Below are 24,000 nucleotides of genomic sequence, written 5' to 3'. Positions count from 1 at the left end.
TAAAAGATGACCGATTTCTCGATACGTTTCTCCTTTTTCTCGGTGAAAAATGACTAATTGTCGTACGTCGATAAATCGAAAGAGGAGTTGAAACAACGATTAATCGTAGAATGGAAGAATATTCCACTAAATTACTTAAAAAAACATTACTGGAAATATGCCTAAGCGTCTGCGATATATTACTGAAGTTAAGGGTTACCTAACGAAATATTAATTATCGTTTATGTTAACAATTTTTAGGTTCAAATATTGTAGTTCCTTAAATGTCCGAATATTTTTGCCACGCTACATTTCAACATAGTTCAGTTTATTGTTTGATATTAAGAAAAATATGCGCAATAAATAAATAAAATTTATGTCGCTATAAACCATAATGAATGTTCTATTATATTATTAAAATATTAATCCAATGAATTTACTATTATAAACAATCGAGATCCACAACAATGTTTTGAATAGCATGACGTTCGAATGTTAATAAGAGTCACTGTTGTACGTAGAAAAATGTGTTTTCGTCGGTAAACCGGTATATATTTCGGTATTTTTACCGTTGTGGACATCAAATACGTATAAAAATACCTGTATAACCGTCTTATACCGGTATTAAAACCGATTTCTCAAATAGTAGTTATAATACGATAATGTGAGAACAAATAACGGTATAATACCTAAACCTCACAATATTTCGGTTTTCAGTCTCTGGGTATAATATCTAAACCTCAAAATATTTCGGTTTTCAGTCTCTGGACCAAACCGTATATACCACAAATAATTCGTCGCTTTCTTTCTGACCTCGCCGGCGATGATATCACTACTATGATAGAAATTACTGAGAACTAATGTAGTATTACAATTCATCTGACTGATCTTAAATATAAGATGATACAGATAATACAGACGGCCTGTTTTGTTGATCATAGGAATATGAATGTGATGCGACAAGTCCAACACAGGCATAGACACGCGTTTCTTTTCTTTTTTTTTTTTTTTTTTAAAAAGGCCAGAGTCGTGACAGTGCGTTGAAAGAGACCTGTTGAAAAGTGTCAACTGCGTTGTCGAAAGAATTTATTTGAGTTGTTAATTCGTGTTGCTTTAAAGTAATTTGTCTTTGTTTAATTGTTCGTGATTTTCAAGTAAACATCATTTGTATCATATCTCCACAGTGATGAATTTATCCTCTGGGTTACATTTGAACATAAAACTAAAACTGAGAGGAGATTTTCAACGCGAGTGGCACGCCATCCCAGCGCAATAGGTTTAGTAGCAACCGAAGCGACAACGAGCAGGAGGGTAGCGTTCGGGGGTAATTGTTGCATGTAAGGCAGCGTTTGGGGCTCGGAACCCGTCCAATGCGAATCGCCATCAGGGCACAAGGCCCCTCTTCATTGTCATTTGCCGCCGATCAGAGCGGTCCCTTTTTTCTTTTTTTTCTTTTTCTTCCTTTTCTCCTTTTCTCCTTCGCCCCGTATCCGTTGAAACCGGCCTTCGAGCTACCGGGGGCCCCGGCAAAAAGTCCGGCGAAATTCCCCCGTTGCGATTGACTGCGCACGCGCGCGCGCAACAAACTCACACAGGCGCGCACAGGCGAATAATAATGTCTAGCCGATGGAATAGCAGCTCTGGCCAGGGATCAAAGTGATTATCGAAGTAACGAGCCGGGGCGGAGCAGTAAAGAGAAGAGCAAACAGCAGGCAACGACTTGGACGCGAATTCAACGAATCGTAACCAGGGCTCGACCAAGTGGAATAAGTATGGTATATATACATACTATCGGCCAGAGAGATATATAGAACGCCCGTTAACTCTCTAGAGACTAACGCATTAACGAATGTATTAACGAATGTAAAGAATCTGTAAAATTACGCGAACCTCTGTTTACTGTGAGAATTGGATTGAATGTCTCGATTGTTGTAGTTGTAGCGTGTCTAGTAAATAACTGAAAGAGCGTGTCAGGATATTTTTTTTTCTAATAGTTAGCAGATATTCTACGGTGATAAATATAAATAAGATAAATAACTCGAGTCGAATATTAAGATAAATAACTCGAAAAATAAGAGTACGCATGAGTATCAGACCTCATCCCTTTAGGTACGCTCGTGGAGATATAAATGAATTGAATATTTGTGAGATTTTATTTATTATAACAATTCTCTCGCGTTCTTCTCAAGTTATTAAAAATAAAAAAGGAAAAAGAAAAACAATCGTTAAAAAATAGGAATACGAGCGTTTACATAAGTAAAAGTCGAACAGACTTAGCTGTTAAACCTCTGCGTTTAAAATTTATCTTAATTCAACATCGAGGTCGCAATCATTCTTTTCTATAAGATCTATAAAAAAAATATATAACGCTGTTATCCCTAAAGTAATTTAATCTATTAATTTTAAGTTAAAAATCAAAATATATTTTCTTTAATTAAAGTCTTTATTAATTAAACTTTATTAAATTTATGAAATTTAATAATTCTCCCAATTAAATATTAAATTGAATTTTATATTAATTATAAAATTAAACTAATATAAAATTCTGTATTTATATTAATTATAAAATTAAACTAATATAAAATTCTGTATTTATATTAATTAAATTAATATAAATTTCTATATTTATATTAATTATAAAATTAAATTAATATAAAATTCTATATTTATATTAATTATAAAATTATATTAATGTAAATGTCTATATTTATATTAATTATGAAATTTAATTAATATAAAATTCTATATTTATATTAATCATAAAATTAAATTAATATAAAAATCTATATTTATATTAATCATAAAATTAAATTAATATAAAATTCTACATTTATATTCATCATAAAATTAATATAAAAATCTATATTTATATTAATCATAAAATTAAATTAATATAAAATTCTACATTTATATTAATCATAAAATTAAATTAATATAAAAATCCATATTTATATTAATCATAAAATTAAATATAAAATTCTATATTTATATTAATTATAAAATTAAATTAATAATTCTATATTTATATTAATTATAAAATTAAATTAATAATTCTATATTTATATTAATTATAAAATTAAATTAATAAAAATCTATATTTAATTATAAAATTAAATTAATATAAAATTCTATATTTATATTAATTATAAAATTAAATTAATATAAAATTCTTATCGTCCCAAAAAAAAAAAAAAAAATGAGCGTGTCCAACGTAGTAACACCAGTCCCAGCTAACGTAAAAGCATTAAAATCAGCGAAAGGATCGATAAATTGTAGTTCTCTATAAACGAAACAATACAATTATTATGCACCAGATTATTATGCGTCAGATTTCGTTTCTTCTTTTGAAAATCGCTCTTTCAACTTTCGTCTCGCAGAGGCGAAAAGGTCGTCGAAGTGAGCAAGAAGATGGTAATCTAATAAAGCACTAAATGGTCCCTGCCGTGAACTGTGAGTTTCTTCGAATCGCGGCGCTTCGACCGCGGAGATCTTCGTTCGAGATCTTTCTCATACTTTTCTTCATCGGATCACGACATCACGGTATAAATTGAACACGAATTGAACTACAGCGAACAGATTGTTCCTGAGAGGTGAAAACACGCGACGTTTCGAAAGGGAAGAGTGTGGGATTCTCGTCCCTTTGTATATACATTCCGGTCGTTAAGCGTGCGAAAAATAATGACAGCGATCGTTCCTTTCCATCAACTTTAATTCTACGTTGGCCGCTCGTTCCGCCAACTGCGCCCGCAATTGTTACCGTCACGCGATTCGACGTTTTACGATCTCAGATACCCCGAAAGGGTATTGCCCTGAAGATTCTCGATTCGAGATTCCTCTCGATCGCGAATCGAACGCCCCGGCACACGCAACGCAAATTCAAAACTATACACGTTACCAACGTGGATTTTTATCGTAGATCACGAGTTGGTCAAACTCGATAACAGGATTTTATTTGATACTTCGTGGGTATTTATATTTTGTATATTATATTAATTACACCCAGGATTTTATTTAATACTTTGTAGTTTTCTGTATTATATTTATATTTTTCATGTTGTATTTTGCATATTATATTAATTATGCCAAGATTTTATTTAACACTTTATAGTTTTTTGTATTATATTTATATTTTTCATATTGTATTTTGTATATTATATTAACTGTACCAAGATTTTATTTAATATTTTGTAATTTTGTGCATTATATTTATATTTTGTATATTATATTAATTATACCAAGATTTTATTTAATACTTTGTAGTTTTGTATATTAATTATAACAAGATTTGATTTAATACTTTGTAGTTTTGTGTATTATATTTATATTGTTTGTGTATATACTTATATTATTTTTTATATTAATTATACGGCTAGATATTAATTTAAAGTTCTATATATATATATACGTAATTGGAAGTTAATGGATTTTATTATTTACTATATTACTAAATTTATTATAAATATCATGTTACTAAATATAATATTCATTTTGGTAATATAAATATTATATTACTAAATTACTAAATTTATATTTATATTACTATATTACTAAATTAATATGATTTACCCTGAATTAGAAAAATCCAAAATTTCATTCCTCATTAAATTCTCCAAAAATATGGAATCTTGCTATTTCTTTAGATTGCTACTAGCTAAATTACCGCGGCTAAGTTACTGCATACAAAAGATATCATTAATATCATTAAGATATCAGAAATCTAAGATATCATTCTTCATCTTTATCAAACAGTATTAATTGTTGTCTAGACTGTCTGTTGTGATAATTTTGCCATGGCAGCTAGTGGGTTCCTATTTCCTCGAATGATAGTAATCGTTAATTTAAACAGAAATTCCACTTCTGAAAATGACGCACACAACAGACGACTGATATCAAATTCTTCAATTGTGACGTATTTAGTTTCTATGGTCGACGCTACATACTTTCGTGCTGACGGTATTACTAAGGTATGTTGAGTAAATTCTGTGTTCACCCTTCTGTGTAGTGTCTACTTCTGAACAAGTGATAGATCAATAAATAAATAATTCTAAATAATAAATAATAATAAATATAATATAATAAATATTTACTATAATAATTATAATATATTATAATATAATATATAATAAATAATTATATAATAAAATATTAATAATTATATTATATTTATTATATTTATTAATTATTATATTATAATAATATGATAATTCTAAAGTTTATGGTAGTTAACATAATATAATATAATAAATAATTATATAAAAATAAAATATTAATAATTATTAATAATTATATTATATTTATTATATTTATTATATTATTGTATTATAATAATATGATAATTCTAAAGTTTATGGTAGTTAACAAAGTTGAACTTAATTTTGAATTACATTCAAAAACTGAATTTAATCGACAGAAAATCACAAGAAGACTTGTTGAATTTAAAATGTATTTTTTCCACTCGAATAAAATATATGATAACTTTGCATGTTAGTAGTGATACTCTAAAAGATTACTTTCTGTAGATAATATTCTAAACGATTAGTTATAAATAAATAGAAATATGAACGAAATTCTTTGTAGAAATTTTTCTTATAAGAAAAATAAAAGGGTCGCAAAATTAAAATTAATTAATAACGATTTATTCGACTATGAAAAATACTATGAATTTTAGATAAATACATGGATTACTTTCTAAAAATACAAATGAAATTAAATTATAAAAAAAGAACAGTTGCAGGATTGTTTCAATAAAAAAAAAAAAAACAAAGATTCTCATGAAGGAGAAACTGATAAATTATCCAAATGGTAGAGTATGGACATGCATAAGTATCGGTCGTTACACTGAGAAAGGTAAACATACACCATCATTCAAAAATATCAGGACACTTACTTGCCTCTCGCGCGATTTCATTGCGAAATTATAAGTAAAAATGATCTCAATGATTTTATTATCACAACTTCCCTCTACAGTGTTACTGAATTTTATGATATATAATATTATCACAACTTCCCCCTACAGTGTTACTGAATTTTATGATATATAATACTATCACAACTTTCCCCTACAGTGTTACTGAATTTTATGATATATAATATTATATTGTAAACGATTACAATGTATATAATATTATATTGTAACGATTACAATGTACATAATATTATATAGTAACGATCACAGAAACTATAAATAATTAATACAATCGTTTGGAACTGTTTAATACAATATCCCATATCATACAGTACCTCAATTAAAAATTTCAAGATCAATTTCCATCGAACCGATAATAAAAATAAAACTAACATCAACGTAAAACCGCAGTCGAGTTGAAATAAAAAAAAAAAAAAAAAAAAAAAAAAAAAAAAATGAAATCGCACGGACGGGTGTAATTGAATTATGAAACGAGATTCGAAAAATGAAATTGAGAGCTCGAGGGATGGATGAAAAAAAATGAAATTCATACAGAGACAGAGATTTCTCTGTACCGTTCGAATCTCTTTAAGATTACGTTGATTTACAGCTCGAGCGAGCTAATTAACTTGTCTGACTCGAGTCGAACGAAAGTTACACGAAGCTTATCGCGGCTTTAAACGACAGTTTCCGCACTGTCGAATAAAACGGTCAGCCCCGGGTACGGAAAAAGAGAGCATGTATATTTACCTGATCTCCTTCAGAAGCCTGCGCGAGATGTTGGATGTGCAGCTGTAGTTCTCAATGTACCTGTGCTGATTCTCAGGTAAGTTGCAATTAACATTAGGCGCACAGAGAGTCACGAAATGAGGTCTCAGCCGGCCGATCGTGTATTTGGCGATGTCGGTGATTAAAACAGTGGTTGCTGCTCCAAAACCGAATACGCCAATCTGCAATGTCAAATGCGTTTATCATTAATACGATCATCGTTACTACGTTTATATTACACAATTCTATACAAGAAACTAAATACTGTAAATACATGTAAATGGTATATACTGTAAAAAATTGCATATAAAAAATAGTATACTGTAAAAAATTGCATATAAAAAATAATATATACTGTAAAAAATAGTATATACTGCAAAGAATTGTAAGAATTGTGAGAAACTGTCGTTAGAAAAAAAATTGAAAACATATTTCTATTTTTTAACTATTCTATTTTTGTAACTATTTTAAAAAATAGTATATTTTGTAACTATTGTAAAAAATAGTAAAGAATTGTAAGAATGCTATTTTGTAACTATTGTAAAAAACAGTATATACTGCAAAGAATTGTAAGAATTGTGAGAAACTGTCGTTAGAAAAAAAATTGAAAACATATTTCTATTTTTTAACTATTCTATTTTTGTAACTATTTTAAAAAATAGTATATTTTGTAACTATTGTAAAAAATAGTAAAGAATTGTAAGAATGCTATTTTGTAACTATTGTAAAAAACAGTATACACTGTAAAGAATTGTAAGAATGCTATTTTGTAACTATTGTAAAAAATAGTATATACTGTAAAGAATTGTAAGAATTGTGTCGTTAGAAAAAAAAATTGAAAAAATTGGGTATATTTCTATTTTTTGACTACGCTATTTTTGTAACTATTGTAAATTTTTTAACTATACCATTTTTTACTAATTTTATAACTAATATTGTAAACTGAACCCCTTCACCAATTCACTCTCGTCTTTTGAGGAGACAAATCTAATAATTATAGTTATAACCGAGTTATAAAATTTTAAAAATTCTTCAAAGGGATTTTACATGGCACAGATAATGTAGCAAATTATAAATTTACAAATATGATATTGTGTATAATTAATAATATAAAAATGTATACAAATATTATATATATTATAATAATATATATTTATTATACATATTATAATAATATAATTACATATTTATTATATATATTATAACAATATAATTATATATTATTATATTACTATATATATAACATATATTTGTAAATTTGTAAATATCAATATCATATTTGTGAATTTACAATTTGCATGTATATACAATATAAAAAAATTTAATTTATATACAGACACGTGTATATTAATATAAAATTTATAGAATACAATATAGACACGTATTAAATATTCAACAAGAAAAGAAAGAAAATGTATGTCGAATTATTCAGGGGAAGAGACACTGAAAGGAGATTAGTGTTTTTTTCTTTTTTTGCTCACAAAAAGGATTTTTATCCTCTTAACGTGTTTCCTCACATCGAGCAATCAAGAATTTTCTAAACATTGACAGAAAAGCACGTGTTTCGAGGCTGTTCTTCGAAAAGTATACAAAAGGAAAGATAGCTGTTCCTCGTAACATGATCACAATATTTTCCTGCTTCTATGATGTGGTTTTAGGATCGTGGCTTGAATCTATCTACGTGGAACAAAGAAAAGTTCGATTGGTTTTTTACAGTAGAATAAAAACGCACCTTCTCGTATGCACCCCATAACCATGTAGGTATGTTATAGCCAAATAATATCTTCGTCGTGTCAGCATCGCACCGTCTAGCGTAAAAATATTCTCCGACTATCATCTGCAACAAAATTTTCACACCTATGTTAGCGCACTGTGTTATTTAAAACATTTTACAGACAGAAAAAAAAAGAAAAAGAAACATTACACTTTATATGATATTATTTTTTTTTTTTTTTGAAACGTATTTAGCAAGAGACATGATCATCCTGAACTAGTGAACATTTTCAACATTTTCATGGCGATGTGAATTAAATGGAAATGCGAGATGTAGGTCAGAAATCACGACAATTATCTGCATAAGATGTTTCAGCTTCTTACAGACTTCGTCAGGATTGATTGATGATAAATCAGAAAAAAGAAAAGACAAAGAAAAGTGACAAGTTTTCACGAAAAACGTGAAATAGAAAAGGAATGGTAACATATTCACGGTTACTATACCATTGGACAGGAATAGATCAACGTAACCTAGACTAGATGTTAACAGTTATTTTAAGGTGCCCATTGCTCTTAAGTCGGTAGAAGACTGTCGACAGTGAAAAAGAATGTACTCTGTATGTTTACTCCATGTTTAATAATAAGAGAGTAAAAATAATAAATATTAATCAACCACAATCGTCCATGAAAAGTCAAACGATACTTTCAATTTTTGAACAATTTTAATATTATATTATACAATATTTTATAATATATTATATTATAATATAAAATATTAATTTTTTATTGTATATCATATTATATTATTAAAATATTAAATTTTATAATATATTACATTATAATATACAATATTAATTTTTTATTTTGTATTATATTATATTATATTATATTATATTATATTATATTATATTATATCATATCATATCATATCATATCATATACAATATTAATTCCTTAAATAATTTTTTCAAATTACGATAAAATACACTTGAGTAAAAAATATTAACTCTGTTCTTCTAGATTATATATATATATATATATATATATATATATATATATATACATATACAGAGAACAGAGTTAGTATTTTTTACTCTACTACAATTGACTTTAAAGTGTATTTTATCGTAATTTGGAAAAATTATTTAAGGAATTAATATTGTATATAATATAATATAATATAATATAATATAATATAATATGATATGATATATGATATAATATAATATAATATAATATACAATAAAAAATTAATATTGTATATTATAATGTAATATATTATAAAATTTTAATAATATAATATGATATACAATAAAAAATTAATAAATAAATAAATATATATATATCACTCAAAATGAACATTACATAGTTTTTAACTAAAAAAAAGATGTATGAAGCGATACATATATATATATATATATATATCACTCAAAATGGACATAACATAGTTTTTAAATAAAACAAAATGACAGAACGCGACGAATAAGTGAAGAGATAAAGCAGCAGAGTTAAACGAAAAGCATAAAAATCTTTCAGCAAAAGATATCAGAGAGTAAATCACGTAATTCATTAAAAGCTTTTCTACATTGATTACATTCCTACTCGCAGTGACACACACCTTCTCTGGTCAATCTCTCCCTTCCATCTAAAGTCGAGTGATTCGCAAAGCTCGGTGAAAGCTTGTGAAAAAAAGCTACCTACCACGTCGAGAGACTAAGGTTCATTAATTATGACCTCACTGCGTCATAAATTAATGAATTGTTCGAAGATACGTCCCCCTAAGATAATATCCCCCTTTTGTCTCACAGCGGCCTCTCTCTCCCTTTTCCTCTGTGCCCAGAAGAAAAAGAAAAAGAAAAAGAAGAAAAAGAAGAAGAAGAAAAAGAAGAAGAAGAAGAAGAAGAAGAAGAAGAAGCAGCAGAGAAAGGATAAAACAGGTAAAAACCGTGCCGTTGTATTTCATTCAACTGGCGGCCGTATCACCTGGCGACTTTTATCTGGAATCTGGCCGGTTAACCCACTTTTGTTCGGGGCCGTGACAGATCGGTGGAAGCCAGAGTAGAGATTACTTTCGTTTCGAAACGCGCTCGAGAATTTTTGGAAGCCTCTCCCCTCACGGTTTTTTTATAATCACGCGGATTACTGCCTCGAGTCGCGCGCCGTTGCTTTTGATTAATCTTCGAGAGAGGAACCTGAGGGAAAAGGGCTGTGACACGCGTGAGAACTACGACGGAAGAACTCGACTTTGTCCGTGTTTTAAAATTCTACGTTCAGTTGAGATTTCGGGTTCTCTAAAAAGAAAAAAAAAATGTACGAAAGTGAATTTATAAGATATATTTATTTATGTATTTATATTAATTTATATTATATTTTTTTATAATATATTATCATACTTTATACTATTATTATATAATAATATATAAATATATAGTAATATAATAATATTATTATCATATTATTATATAATACTTATATTTTTTTAAAATATATTATACTTTTACATTATTATATAATAATATAATAATATTATTATTATACTATTATACTTTACTATATATATAATGTATAATTATTATATATAATAATATTATTATTATATTATTATATAATACCTATGTTTTTATAATATATTATTATACTTTATACTATTACATTATTATATAATAATATAATAATACTATTATTACANTAATATTATTATATTATTATATAATACTTATGTTTTTTATAATATATTTTATACTTTATACTATTACATTATTATATAATGATATAATAATACTATTATTACATTATTATACTTTATATATAATGAATAATAATTATTATATATAATAATATTATTATATTATTATATAATACTTATGTTTTTTATAATATATTTTATACTTTATACTATTACATTATTATATAATATTATATTATTATTATATTATTATATAATAGTTATATTTTTTATAATATATTATTATACTTTACACTATGCATATAATGTACAATAATTATTATATATAATAACATTATATTATATTATATATAATATTTATGTTTTTTTATAATATATTATTATACTTTATACTATTATATTATTATACTTGCATTTTTTATAACATATTATTATACTTCTGTTTATGTTTATTATGTTACTTGCGCTATGGCTGTACTATGGACTCGCAACTAGCTAATGAAAATTCTCTACGTTACTATTACAATGCAGAAAAGATTTCGCTGTCCATGCGTATTCTTTCCTACGCAACGAGAAGAGCAAGATGTTATTTCATTCCTTATTATATATTATATCATATGATATATTACATCGAAAGGGAAATATTTCTCACGATTGTCCCTGCGATCAAGCGCACAAATCCTTTCCTCCTGTTCATCTAAATTGCCATTCGATCTGTCCACGAACGTGTTTAGTGGCACTTGAAATAATAAGCAGGCCCTTGTTAGCAATCTCTCCTCTAAGTAAGCCTCGTGCTTGCTGTTCACGAGAATTCCATTTCACCTCGTTTGTTTTGGGTTGCTCGCTCCACGTGAAACGTGGTTTCATCTGGCTTCACGAATTTCCTACCTGGCTCGTCAGGAATCCGAGAAGGGTTCGTGCCTGGAGTTTCGATTCCTTTATTCTTCGGGCTCGGAGGAAGGTAGACAGGCCTGGGTTGATAGCTCTCACGACGAAACTGACATTATAATTTCGTTGGATGAATATATATGTACGTACGTCGAAAAAGGAGAATTAAAATTAAAAGAAATGCTCTGGATTTGATCGAAATACGATTCTAATGGAAATTGAGTCCCTTCCATAAATATAATTCTGAGAGTTTGCCTCTTTTTTCTCTTGAATGCGTGTACAAGTAAAATAATAAGTTACTTAATGATATATTACTTAATGATATATTATTAAATTATATTGATATTATTTTAATAATAATATATTATTATATTAATATACATCATAATAATATATAATATAGAATTATTAATATATTATTATTAAAATAATAATATTTAATAATATATTATTATATTATAAAAATGATAGATTATTTTACAACAAGTTAATAATAAACAGGATTATAAAAGTATGATTAACTTTTTTGACCTTGCTCCTCTGGTAACTGGTTCGCGGACCTTAACGAGTGACCGGGACCGTATACAATAACTCGTCGCTTTCTTTTTCTCTTGAACTCGTAAGGTACGATATCACTGGATAGAAATGATTAAGAAGTAAATAAACTCATCATTTGTTTCGTCTGGGTGACATTTAATAAGTCTAATTAAGAAAAAAGGTATAGAAAATGGTAATATAAACTTTGAAATTGGATTAAGTCTGCATTCAAATGTAATGTTCTTTTTCTAAATTAATTTTTTTTTATCATTGATAAAAATTTATTTTAATTAAAGATAATAATTGAAATTATTACAATAAGTATAATAAGTAATAAATAAATTAATATCATATATACTATAATCAGATAAATTTTTTAATTGGAAATTAAATGTAATATAAGACTTTTATACTTAAACGTTGAGAAAATGTTGCAATTTGGGAACAGAAAATTCTCGACGTGCGTCATTCCAGCGCACGAGGTTAAAAATGCAGAGTATTTGCAAAAAGAGGAGACAGAAACACGAAGTAGAAGCGAGAAGAAAATTTAAACTAGAAGCGAAAGAGAAATAATATTATTCTGAGGAACATCGTAGACGAGAACTCTCAATAAAAGTCTCAATTAAGTCGCGGACCTTAACTGTTTCGATTAACACGCAACAATGCAATTCGTGTGCCCTCGCGTCCACAGGAACGCGCTTCCCTAATTGAAATCCTAGAAAACTGCAATTTATTGACGAGCGACGCACGATGGCTTGCCCTAATATTCATTAACCGCTCTGTACAATCGGCAACGCTTCATTCGCCACGTCTGTTGTCGAACGAATACATAATCACCCACAGAGTCGATCAATTTCCTTCGGTCCGCTCGATTTCCCTCAAGCGTGATTTCTCGTCTGTTAGAATACCCGGCGGATATCAATCAAACGGTGACAGGAGAAAGTGAAACGCTTAAAAATACGAGAGCCAAGAGGCTCGTTAACCCTGGGGACATCGCGAGTCATTAATTCAATTCCCCGCGAAACTCAAAGTTAAAGTTGCATTAAGCGACGTCTGACGATTCCTTTTTTCTTTTCTTCTTTCTCTTTTTCTTTTTTTTTTTTGTTTTTTTGGTTCTTAAATTTCGACTTTGCAATCGAAACGTTTGCAAACCTACGCTCGTTAACGTTGTTACTAGATTTCCCTGGCGAATGCGTGAACGTTTGGAAATTCTATTTGCAAGTGTCGAATCAGACGAACGATTGAAAAGAAATATAGTAGCCTGTGACGGTAACTCCAGTTTTACTTTACACATCTAAATGTATTTGTTTCTTTTTTACCAGCTATAGACGATATAATAAATTATATTATAATATTGTAATTATATTATATGTGTAATATACATATTGCAATATTTATTATATATATAATATACAATATTGTATATTATATATATAATATACATATATTAATATAACAATATTGTAATATTTAGTACATAATATACATATATTAATATAACAATATTGTAATATTTAGTACATAATATACATATATTAATATAACAATATTGTAATATTTAGTACATAATATACATATATTAATATAACAATATTGTAATATTTAGTACATAATATACATATATTAATATAACAATATTGTAATATTTAGTACATAATATACATATATTAATATAACAATATTGTAATATTTAGTACATAATATACATATATTAATATAATTAGTATATTATAGATATAATTTATTATATCGTTTATAGCTGGTAAAAAAATTATATAATAAATTATGTTATAAATAATTTCTTTTTTTAAAAAACGAAATTACATAATATAATGATATAATTTTATAATTTAATAATATAATGATATAATTTTATAATTTAATAATATAATGATATAATTTAATAATTTAATAATATAATAATATAATAATATAATTTTATAATTTAATAATGTAATGATATAATTTAATAATTTAATAATATAATAATATAATTTTATAATTTAATAATGTAATGATATAATTTAATAATTTAATAATATAATGTAATTTTTTTTTAAATAAAATTACATTACTTTTGCGATAAACCACACTTAGAGAGAAATTTAGAAAACCTTTTATCCAATAATAAAGAGAAAGTGTGTACATTTTATAGAGAATTCTACGACAATAGAAGTCACTCTCAAAATCTCAAAAAAACAAAAAAAAATGCAGTATCCACTTTTATCCAGAGATAAAGTAGCAGACTATAGTACATTTTAAAGAAATGGAAGCCTCTCTGAAATCCCTGAAGATCCTCCGTTCACTTTTACCTTTGCTTTTCAGAGATAAAAACCTTGACTTCTTGGAGATAAAAAGAGATTGTACACGCTACTTGAGGAAACAAAGAAACGAAAATAATCTGGCAATCTTTGAAAAAAAGAAAAGGACTGTCATTAGCGCGACTTAGATATCAAACAACTTTAACAAGTGCTCAATAACATTTCCTTTTTTTCTCGTGCTCGTATCTCAAACGACAGATACGATTAAGATAATCAGAGTCAATCGATATAATGTATGTATTATACATCCTGCGCGTCTGCAGGTTTCGTAATCAGAAAACATCGGGACCTTCGTCATTAATCAATATTTACTCATAACCTGTCGCTCATTGAGATATATTTCTTTCAGCTTATCTACGATCGGCTTTCGACCGATGAAAAATTACCAACACTAAGAGATTAACTGAGTTCGCCTTATCACACAGAGAGAGAAAGAGAGAGAGAGAAAAGAAGCAGCAGCTAGCGAGCTAAGAATTCAGGTGCATGACATTATTAACACATTAAAGTTTCCTGATATAATCTTTGGGTAACGGTGCTCTTTTTATTATCAGCATGGTTAATTTGTTTAAGACATTAGAACGGTTCTGACTGGGTATTTGCAAACCTGGCAATGACACCTCGCGTGAGTGAACTTGGTTCATCACAGATGTGTTTGTACCTTTGTTATATGTAATATAATAAATATAATATGATAATATTTTCATATAATATAATAATATGATAATATTTCCACATAATATAATAAATTCAATATAATAATATAATATGATAATATTTTCATATAATGTAATAAATATAATATAATAATAATATATGATAATACTGCCAGATAATATAATAAATATAATATTAATATATAATATAATAAAGATAATATTTCTATATAATGTAATAAATATAATATGATAATATTTTCACATAATATAATAAATATATTAAGATAATATTTCCATATAATGTAATAAATATAATATAATAATATAATATGATATTTCCACATAATATAATAAATATAATATAATAATAATTAATGTGTTAATATTTTCATATAATATAATAAATATAATATGATAATATTTCTATATATAACGTAATAAATATAATATGATAATATTTCCATATAATGTAATAAATATAATATAATAATATAATATGATAATATTTCCATATAATGTAATAAATATAATATAATAATATAATATGATAATATTTCCATATAATATAATAAATATAATATGATAATATTTCCATAAAATATAATAAATATAATATGATAATATTTCCATAAAATATAATAATTATAATATGACAATATTTCCATATAATGTAATAAATTTAATATAATAACATAATATGATATTTCCATAAAATATAATAATTATAATATGACAATATTTCCATATAATGTAATAAATTTAATATAATAACATAATATGATAATATTTCCATGTAACATAACAAATAAAATATGATAACCTATTTCTTTCACGCATACATCAGTTTCAGATTCACAATTCCTTCCTAACCCCAATTCAACTGATAGGACAGATCATGCAAATGATCTCTTTAATCGAACTCAGAACAGTATACCACGTGAAACCCAATTGCCATCGAGTTTACACTTACCGCCGAAAATATCGCAAGAAGCTGCAGATATCCAAAAATACGATCTAGCCAGATCGTGCATCCTTCCATTACGAGTCGTCCTACTTGTTTTTTCCCTGTCAGTCTCGGGGGAATCACCTATCACCGTATCACGTGGGAGCATCGCGCGCGAGAAGGCTAAGAGACACGACAACCTTTACTCTTTCCCATTACGTTATTACGGAATCCCTTTGTGGCGTGATCACCATCGGGAAAGGTTGACTAGCAGTCGGCCACGGGGACTCGACGCATGCCACACGGTTTCAAGAATCACCAAAGAGGAGCGAAGAGGAACGAAAGAGGAGAGACGTCTCAACGCGCGGCTTCGAGAATCTCCCAGCCGTTCTTCAAGCGTCCTTCGAGCATTCTCTTGATTCTGGTTTTCCATCGAGTTGCGTTCTTGCAACGGCGCATTCCAGCGATAGATCGCGATTCATATCACGATCAATCGTAATACTACCTCCGGACAATAATAAAATTGGAGGGGCGAGAGTTTATTTAAAAAAAAACGAGTCTAACGCAGCGGCGAACTATTGTAGTTTCTTATTTATCAAATAATGTCTTTTATTAATATTAATATTTATTAAGTAATTTTTAATATTTAATATTTTTAATTAATATTAACATTATTAGTATTAATTTTAATAATATTTATTAAATAATTTTTAATATTTAATATTTTTTATTAATATTAATATTTATTAAATAATTTTTAACATTTAATATCTTTATTAATATTAATATTATTAATATTAATTTTAATAATATTTATTAAATAATTTTTAATATTTAATATTTTTTATCAATATTAATATTTATTAAATAATTTTTAATATCTAATATTTTTTATTAATATTAATGTTTATTAAATAATTTTAATAAATATTAAATATATAATATATTATATTAATTATTATAATATAATATATTATATTATATTATATTGTATTATATATTATAATATTATTATAATATAACATTTTAAATAATTAAATATTTTATAAAATTTATCAAAAATAGTTAATGAAGGATACGCCTCTGCAAAAAAGGCACTCGATGGAAAAACCGGAACCAAAGAATAGTTTGAGGACGCTTGGAGAACGCATAGAGATTCTTTAGATTTACTCATAAATAGTATAATGTAATATAATATTAGATTTATACAATATAATATTATAACATGCAATATAATATAATATTAGATTTATTAAAAAAATAGTTAACGAAGGATGCACCTCTGCAGGAACGCGGAGAATGCTCGAAGAACGCTTGGAGAACGCTTCAGAGATACTTGAGGTCCGGACGTTCAGCTTGAGGTTCAGTTGAGCCAGTTTGATTTGCTAAAATGTCAGCCCATTAGAACAGCGAGGCACAACCTGAAAAAGGACGAAGACGAAGACGAAGACGAAGACGAGGGAGAGAGGGGGATGCTTGCCACGCAGTTTCAAGAATCACCGAGCGTCCTCTGGCGCACTCGTGTTCCACCCGAGTGTTCGCCAAAGCGAGGCCAAAGTGATGTGAAATGAAGAGGAGCGCCAAGGAGGAGGAAGGGAGGAAAGAGCGTGTAGCTCGCGGTGACAGCGTTAATTCGAACATCGTGCGTGCCACGGGCCACCAGAAACCCAAGCAAAATAGGCCCTGACACGTTTCAAACGCAGGCTACTATCTGGTATCTGGTATCTGCGGCCTCTGGAAATTTGCAAGCACACACACGCGCACACAGAAATGGATGCATGCATCCGTAACAACGATATCGTGAACGACGATCGCGATATCCTTCGCTCGCCTTGGTCCTTTCGGCTCGAGAATACGTTCGAGGTTCCATAGGAACGTGAATAACAAGAGAGTGGAGGATGTCGTAAGTTGCTATCGAGATATCGACAGAAGGGAGGTTCGCGAGCGGTGAATAAGATCGAGGAGAGATATCTAGAGAGGTTCGGTAAGTAAGGGATTCTCGATCTAAGTGATGCTCTCTGCGATGTGCACGTAACATAAAAAACATTTCGAAATTTGCTCGCACACTTCATTCAGGACAACGTTCTATGAAAGACATCCTTCTTCCAATTTTATCAATATAGTAATGTTGATAAAATTTCGAAATGAAGAGTGTAAATTGGACACATGATAATAAAAAGTTATATATAAATAGTATTTATTATTATATTAGTATAATATAATATATTAGTATATATAATAGTATTTATTATTATATTATTATAATACAACAGTATTCATTATCATTTAATATTATTATATAATAATATAATAGTTATAATAATATAATAATATAATATTATTATATAATAATAATATTATTATATTAGTATAAGTATATATAATAGTATTTATTACTACAATATTATAATAAAACAGTATTCATTATTATTTAATATTATTATATAATGACATAATAATATAATATTATTATATGTTAATAATAATATAATTATTATTATATTATAATATAATATAATATAAGTATATATAATAGTATTTATTATTATATTATTGTAATACAACAGTATTCATTATTATTTAATATTATTATATAATAATATAATATTATACAATAATATAATTATTATTATATTAATATAATATAATATATTAAGTATAATATAACATTATATTAGTATATATAATAGTATTTATTATTATTTAATATTATTACATTGTAATATAATAGTATATATTATTATATTATAATATAACAGTATTTACTATTATTTAACGTTATTAATATACTATTTGCAACAAATTGAAAATTAAAGTATAATGAAACATTGAACGCTTTAAACGTTGTAAAAGAAAATGGTGAAAGAATTTATCTACTTGGTCACGTTTTTAACCCCTTGCGCTGGCAGCAACTGGTTCGCGGACCTTAACGAGTGACCCGGGACCGTACACAATAACTCGTCGCTTTCTTTTCCTTTCGAACTCGTCGGCGATGACATCACCGGACAGGAATTATTAAAGAAGTAACAAACTTGTCATTCGTTTCGCCCGGCTCGCATTTAAATATATGTACATAAAACTGAGAAAATCTTACAATTTCGGTTCAAAAAGTTCTCGTGACGTGGCGAATGCGTCGTTCCAGCGCAAGAGGTTAAAAACCGTGAAGCTTCTACATTTGACCGCTTAGTTACCAAGTTCGTTTTTCCTCGAAGATGGTTCTTTACACCGAGCAGCGGGTGTTTCGATACTTTCGAAGGTAGACCAATATCGCATAAGGCATACAGCGCAAGATCTATAAATACCATGGAGCGATCTACGGAATTCGAACGATTTTCCACGAGGTGATCATCCTACGTGCAGGAGGAGGAGGCGCGGATGAAATGTGAAAATATTCGACGAGGCAACGAAGAGAGGGCCCCTGGGGACCGCACACGCATCTGTTCAGTTTCCTTTAGTGGGTAACGACCCCTTGGACCCGAGTGCAGTTTCCAAGGATGCAAATAGAGGATGCAGATCTCTTCTGCCCTCGCTCGGCAAAAATACATCATCAGCGTGCACGTGCACACACGTCCAGATATACCGTAAATCGATTCCCACGACCACCGAAACTTAACGAATGCTCTTCTTTCGTCATTGCGTCCCACATGTGCCGACGCACATCCTCATGCGCTCGTACCTTGTACGTGCGTACTTTTCGTTTCGATCTTTTCGCCTTTGCGTTCCACAGGACACGAATTTCTACGAATGCTCATAGTTTGTTTATTAGAAGAATATCTGAATATTACGCAGAAGTTTATGCATAATATAAGTATGAATGTTATACATAGAAATATCGTATAAAATGTGTGTATTCTATGCAAGTTTGACACTTTAACAAAACTGTAAAGTGAGGTGTAGAAAGTACAATCTTCGATATACACACCCGTCCTATAAATCACTTGCTTATTTTGATCTAAACAGTTACTAGAACATACATTTCTTTAATTTTATTACACAGTCTTGTTACATGTACTCTGTTTACTCTATTTTATAATAATACTTGAAAGCAAAACTGATATTCAACGTACGTGGTCTGAACACATATTTCAAAGTGTATCAAAAATATGTATATATACAGTGAGGTGCAAAATTGAGTCGGTAATAAAAAGTTTTAAGAAAAATATTCTTTATTCTTAAATAAAGAATGAAAATATGAGAATAAACTTGACTATCTGATTCTTTATAGTTTTAGGAAAACTGAAGCTATTTTTTTAAGAGGTTTAATTAGGTTTCTTCCTGGCAAAATTTCGTCGGTGCATTTTACAAGTGAAAATGAGGCTGACAATGATGATAAAGTGATCTAAAAAAAGCTTCGTCCATCGAACGTAAATTATATTTCCTTTTAGATTTGTTCCAATTTCTTCACACACGATTATTTCTATTATTATTAGGAATCTTTGCTTCCAGCCCTCTGAGAATGACTTGGGAAAAACTGACATAAGTATTATGTATCTAAATTTGTTTTTATTCTGTATTCAAGTGTAATTGTAAAATAGCTTCGTGTCATGTCAATGATCCTTTGAATGATAGTACTTTGGTATACTAAATTACAGTACCAAGACTTATGCGTCCATAATTTACTATACTATTATATATCCAAATTATACGTTACCAATAATATAGTAAATTAGTGCCAATAGTAATTATCTGAAAAATTGTTTGCAAAATGTCGCAAACGTTGCATGGTTTTCAAGAGAAAGCAAAATATCGCGCGTCAATTTTGACGTATCAAACTTTCTCGCATCAACTTTTGCGTCCAACAATTTTTCATTAACAGCGTAATTTAAAAGTTACCTCAGCTGTGTATGTTCTTGTGTATTGGATCAGCCTGTACATTGAATAAATATATTCTTAATTCGTTAGATTAAGCTTCTCATTCGACATTTATTCTCAGTGAGCACTCGAAGAACTATAACGTTTCAGTCATACTTTCACTCGTAAAACACCACACTGGCAGAGTTCGAACGAAAAAGAAAAGTGTAAGACACTTTTTCTGTGTCTTCGTTTGGATCTTTCTACGTTTCCTTTTTTTTTTTTTTTTTTTTTTTTCTTTTTTCTTGTAACTCTCCTTCACTTTCGTCTACTGACGGCTCGTCGACAGAAGCATGAAAAGCATCTCGAGAATATATGCAGCGATATATGTATCATACGTGTTAGATCGACGCGGAGGATCGTATCTGGGCGAGAGACGGTGGCAAGAAGCAGATAAAGAACAGCTGTGGCGGCGGCAGTGTCGTCAGGAAATTAGATAAAAAGATAGGAAGCTCTTTTCATTTTTTTTTTCCTTTCGTTCTCCCGCGGCAGTTTTATTTCCCTCGCTTGCCAACCACTCGGCTAGAGTTCAAGAATCGCCAGAAAATCTGTGGCAACGTCTGCAAGATTACAGAATCTCCTTCGTAGGCACAGAGGTAATCCTCGCCATTTTACATACACTCACAGAGACCGAATCGAAATTTACCGGTATTTTTAGGTTACTATTCGATTACGTTTGATAAAACTGTAATCGAATAGTAACCGTTAATCGTTACCTGGACTTATGACCGTCAATCTTATCATGCGCGGACTATTGAATGATAACGAAAGGGAGAGATCCTCAAAAGAGTTTTAATTATTATTATTATTATGTAATCGAATGGGATAAAATTTTTGTTATACGTCGCGCATCTACCTAATTTTAATTTTATTCACAAACAATATTGAACAATTTTCGTAACTGTGTGTATCATCCGTGTGATCTTGAAGATTGAAAATCTCTTCCTTTGAAACGACTTTTCTTTTTTCTTTTTGAATATTAGGACTCATGAAATTGTACAATACGAACGTTTCATAGTTGGGTCACAAGTGCATTTCGTCTTTAGTGAAAAAAAATTTCTCAATATTTCTAGAGCCGTTTGAATCTCGACAGTTTCCAAGAGTATAAGCTCTGGAAAATATAAAAACAACGCTTAAAAATTATCAGCTCACTTTCCAGAGATTCGAGATTCATGTTACAATATATTAAATGAACGCTAGACCGCGAACATCATAGAAAATCCATGCTTAATATAAATTCTACGCTCTTCGTTCGATATTAAACTCTTGGTACGACTTTCACGAGCATTAACGAAGAATTGGAACGATACCAAGCGTGCAATTCTTTTTTTTTCCACAAACGTCGAGAATTTTTCATCGTTATCGATTCAGTAGTGCCCTTGCTTCGCCATAGAATGGCAGCGGATGAAAAAAAGAACGCGAACGAACGAAAGTAGCGAATCCCTTGGCGCTGGCAGCTGGTCCGCGGACCATAACGAGTGACCAAACCGTATATACTGCAAATAATTCGTCGCTTTCTTTTCGACGGTGATACTATCACTCGATAGAAATTACGGAGAAGTAACGTAGTATTATAATTAATCTGACTGATCTTAAATATAAGATGATACAGATAATACAGATGGTCTGTTTTGTTGATCATAGGAATATGAATGTGATGCGACAAGTCCAACACAGGCATAGACACGCGTTTCTTTTTTTTTTTTTTTTTAAAAAAGGCCAGAGTCGTGACAGTGCGTTGAAAGAGACCTGTTGAAAAGTGTCAACTGCATTGTCGAAAGAATTTATTTGAGTTGTTAATTCGTGTTGCTTTAAAGTAATTTGTCTTGTTTAATTGTTCGTGATTTTCAAGTAAACATTATTTGTATCATATCTCCACAGTGATAAATTTATCATTTGTCTCTCCTGGATTATACCTAAAACCAGAGACCGAATCGGTATTACGGTAAAATATCGATATTTTTAGGTTACTATACGATTATATTTGATGAAACCGAAATGGTGCGAATATCGGTATGATGCTATCAAAACGATGTTAGGTAGATGTATTTCGGTATAATACCGGTAAATAAAATATTAATATATTAGAAAAGGAAAAGGAGACAATGATGAAATGTTTTCATAAAGCTGCCGATAGTAAATTTGATGACGCTTATACACGTATAACTCTATATCTTATCATCTCAATATTTTATTGTCGAACATTTCTCTTCCTCTTTGACGATCTTTAATTACGTTTCTCTTTGTCAAAATAGAAACGATCTATGCTGCACATAGTTAAGATAAATATACGTATAGAATAAAGCAAAATAGGATATGCAAATACATTGCATGCAAAAGTCAGGATAAACGCAACGTGAAATGTGCAATTGTAAGAGAAAGCAACGTAGAAACCAAAATCAATTTCAAGGCCAAAGAGGCTGAAATAAATATATACATACATGCATTTATGCTGTAGAATTATTCTTTTACTTATTTCCTTCTTTTTTTTTTTAAGAAATTTTTATACAACTCCAAACAGTAATCTCAAATTACTGTGAAGAAACTAAAGTGCACTTTTGAACACTGAGAAATTCAAAGTGCACTTTAGTTTCAAAATTGACTGCAAATCATGCCCTGTTGGCGAACTATAAAGATAATGTTAAGTGATACGATAAATATTGACCTTCGACGATGATTCACTCGACGTCGAAAATCCACGTCACAAGATATACGATGGCACATTTAGATAGCAATACTGAAATTGTAATTTT

General features: G+C 28.9%; 1 protein-coding gene across 2 annotated transcripts in view; it reads right to left on the bottom strand.

Moving 5' to 3' along the window:
* The window catches only part of LOC122534153 (putative phosphatidate phosphatase), a 70,312-nt gene that overhangs the window by 24,874 nt on the left and 21,438 nt on the right, over positions 1-24,000 (bottom strand). For both annotated transcript variants that reach the window (XM_043664524.1, XM_043664523.1), the window contains exons 3-4: positions 8,385-8,489; positions 6,635-6,834 (exon numbers count right to left, since the gene is read on the bottom strand). In XM_043664524.1, coding sequence (XP_043520459.1) covers positions 6,635-6,834; positions 8,385-8,489 — 305 coding nt within the window. The remainder of the gene's footprint in view (positions 1-6,634; positions 6,835-8,384; positions 8,490-24,000) is intronic.

Source organism: Frieseomelitta varia, unplaced genomic scaffold (genome assembly GCF_011392965.1).
Source record: "Frieseomelitta varia isolate USP_RPSP 00005682 unplaced genomic scaffold, Fvar_1.2 scaffold_577, whole genome shotgun sequence".
In the NCBI taxonomy this organism is placed as follows: Eukaryota; Metazoa; Arthropoda; class Insecta; order Hymenoptera; family Apidae; genus Frieseomelitta; species Frieseomelitta varia.
This window is presented reverse-complemented; position numbering and strand designations above follow the sequence as displayed.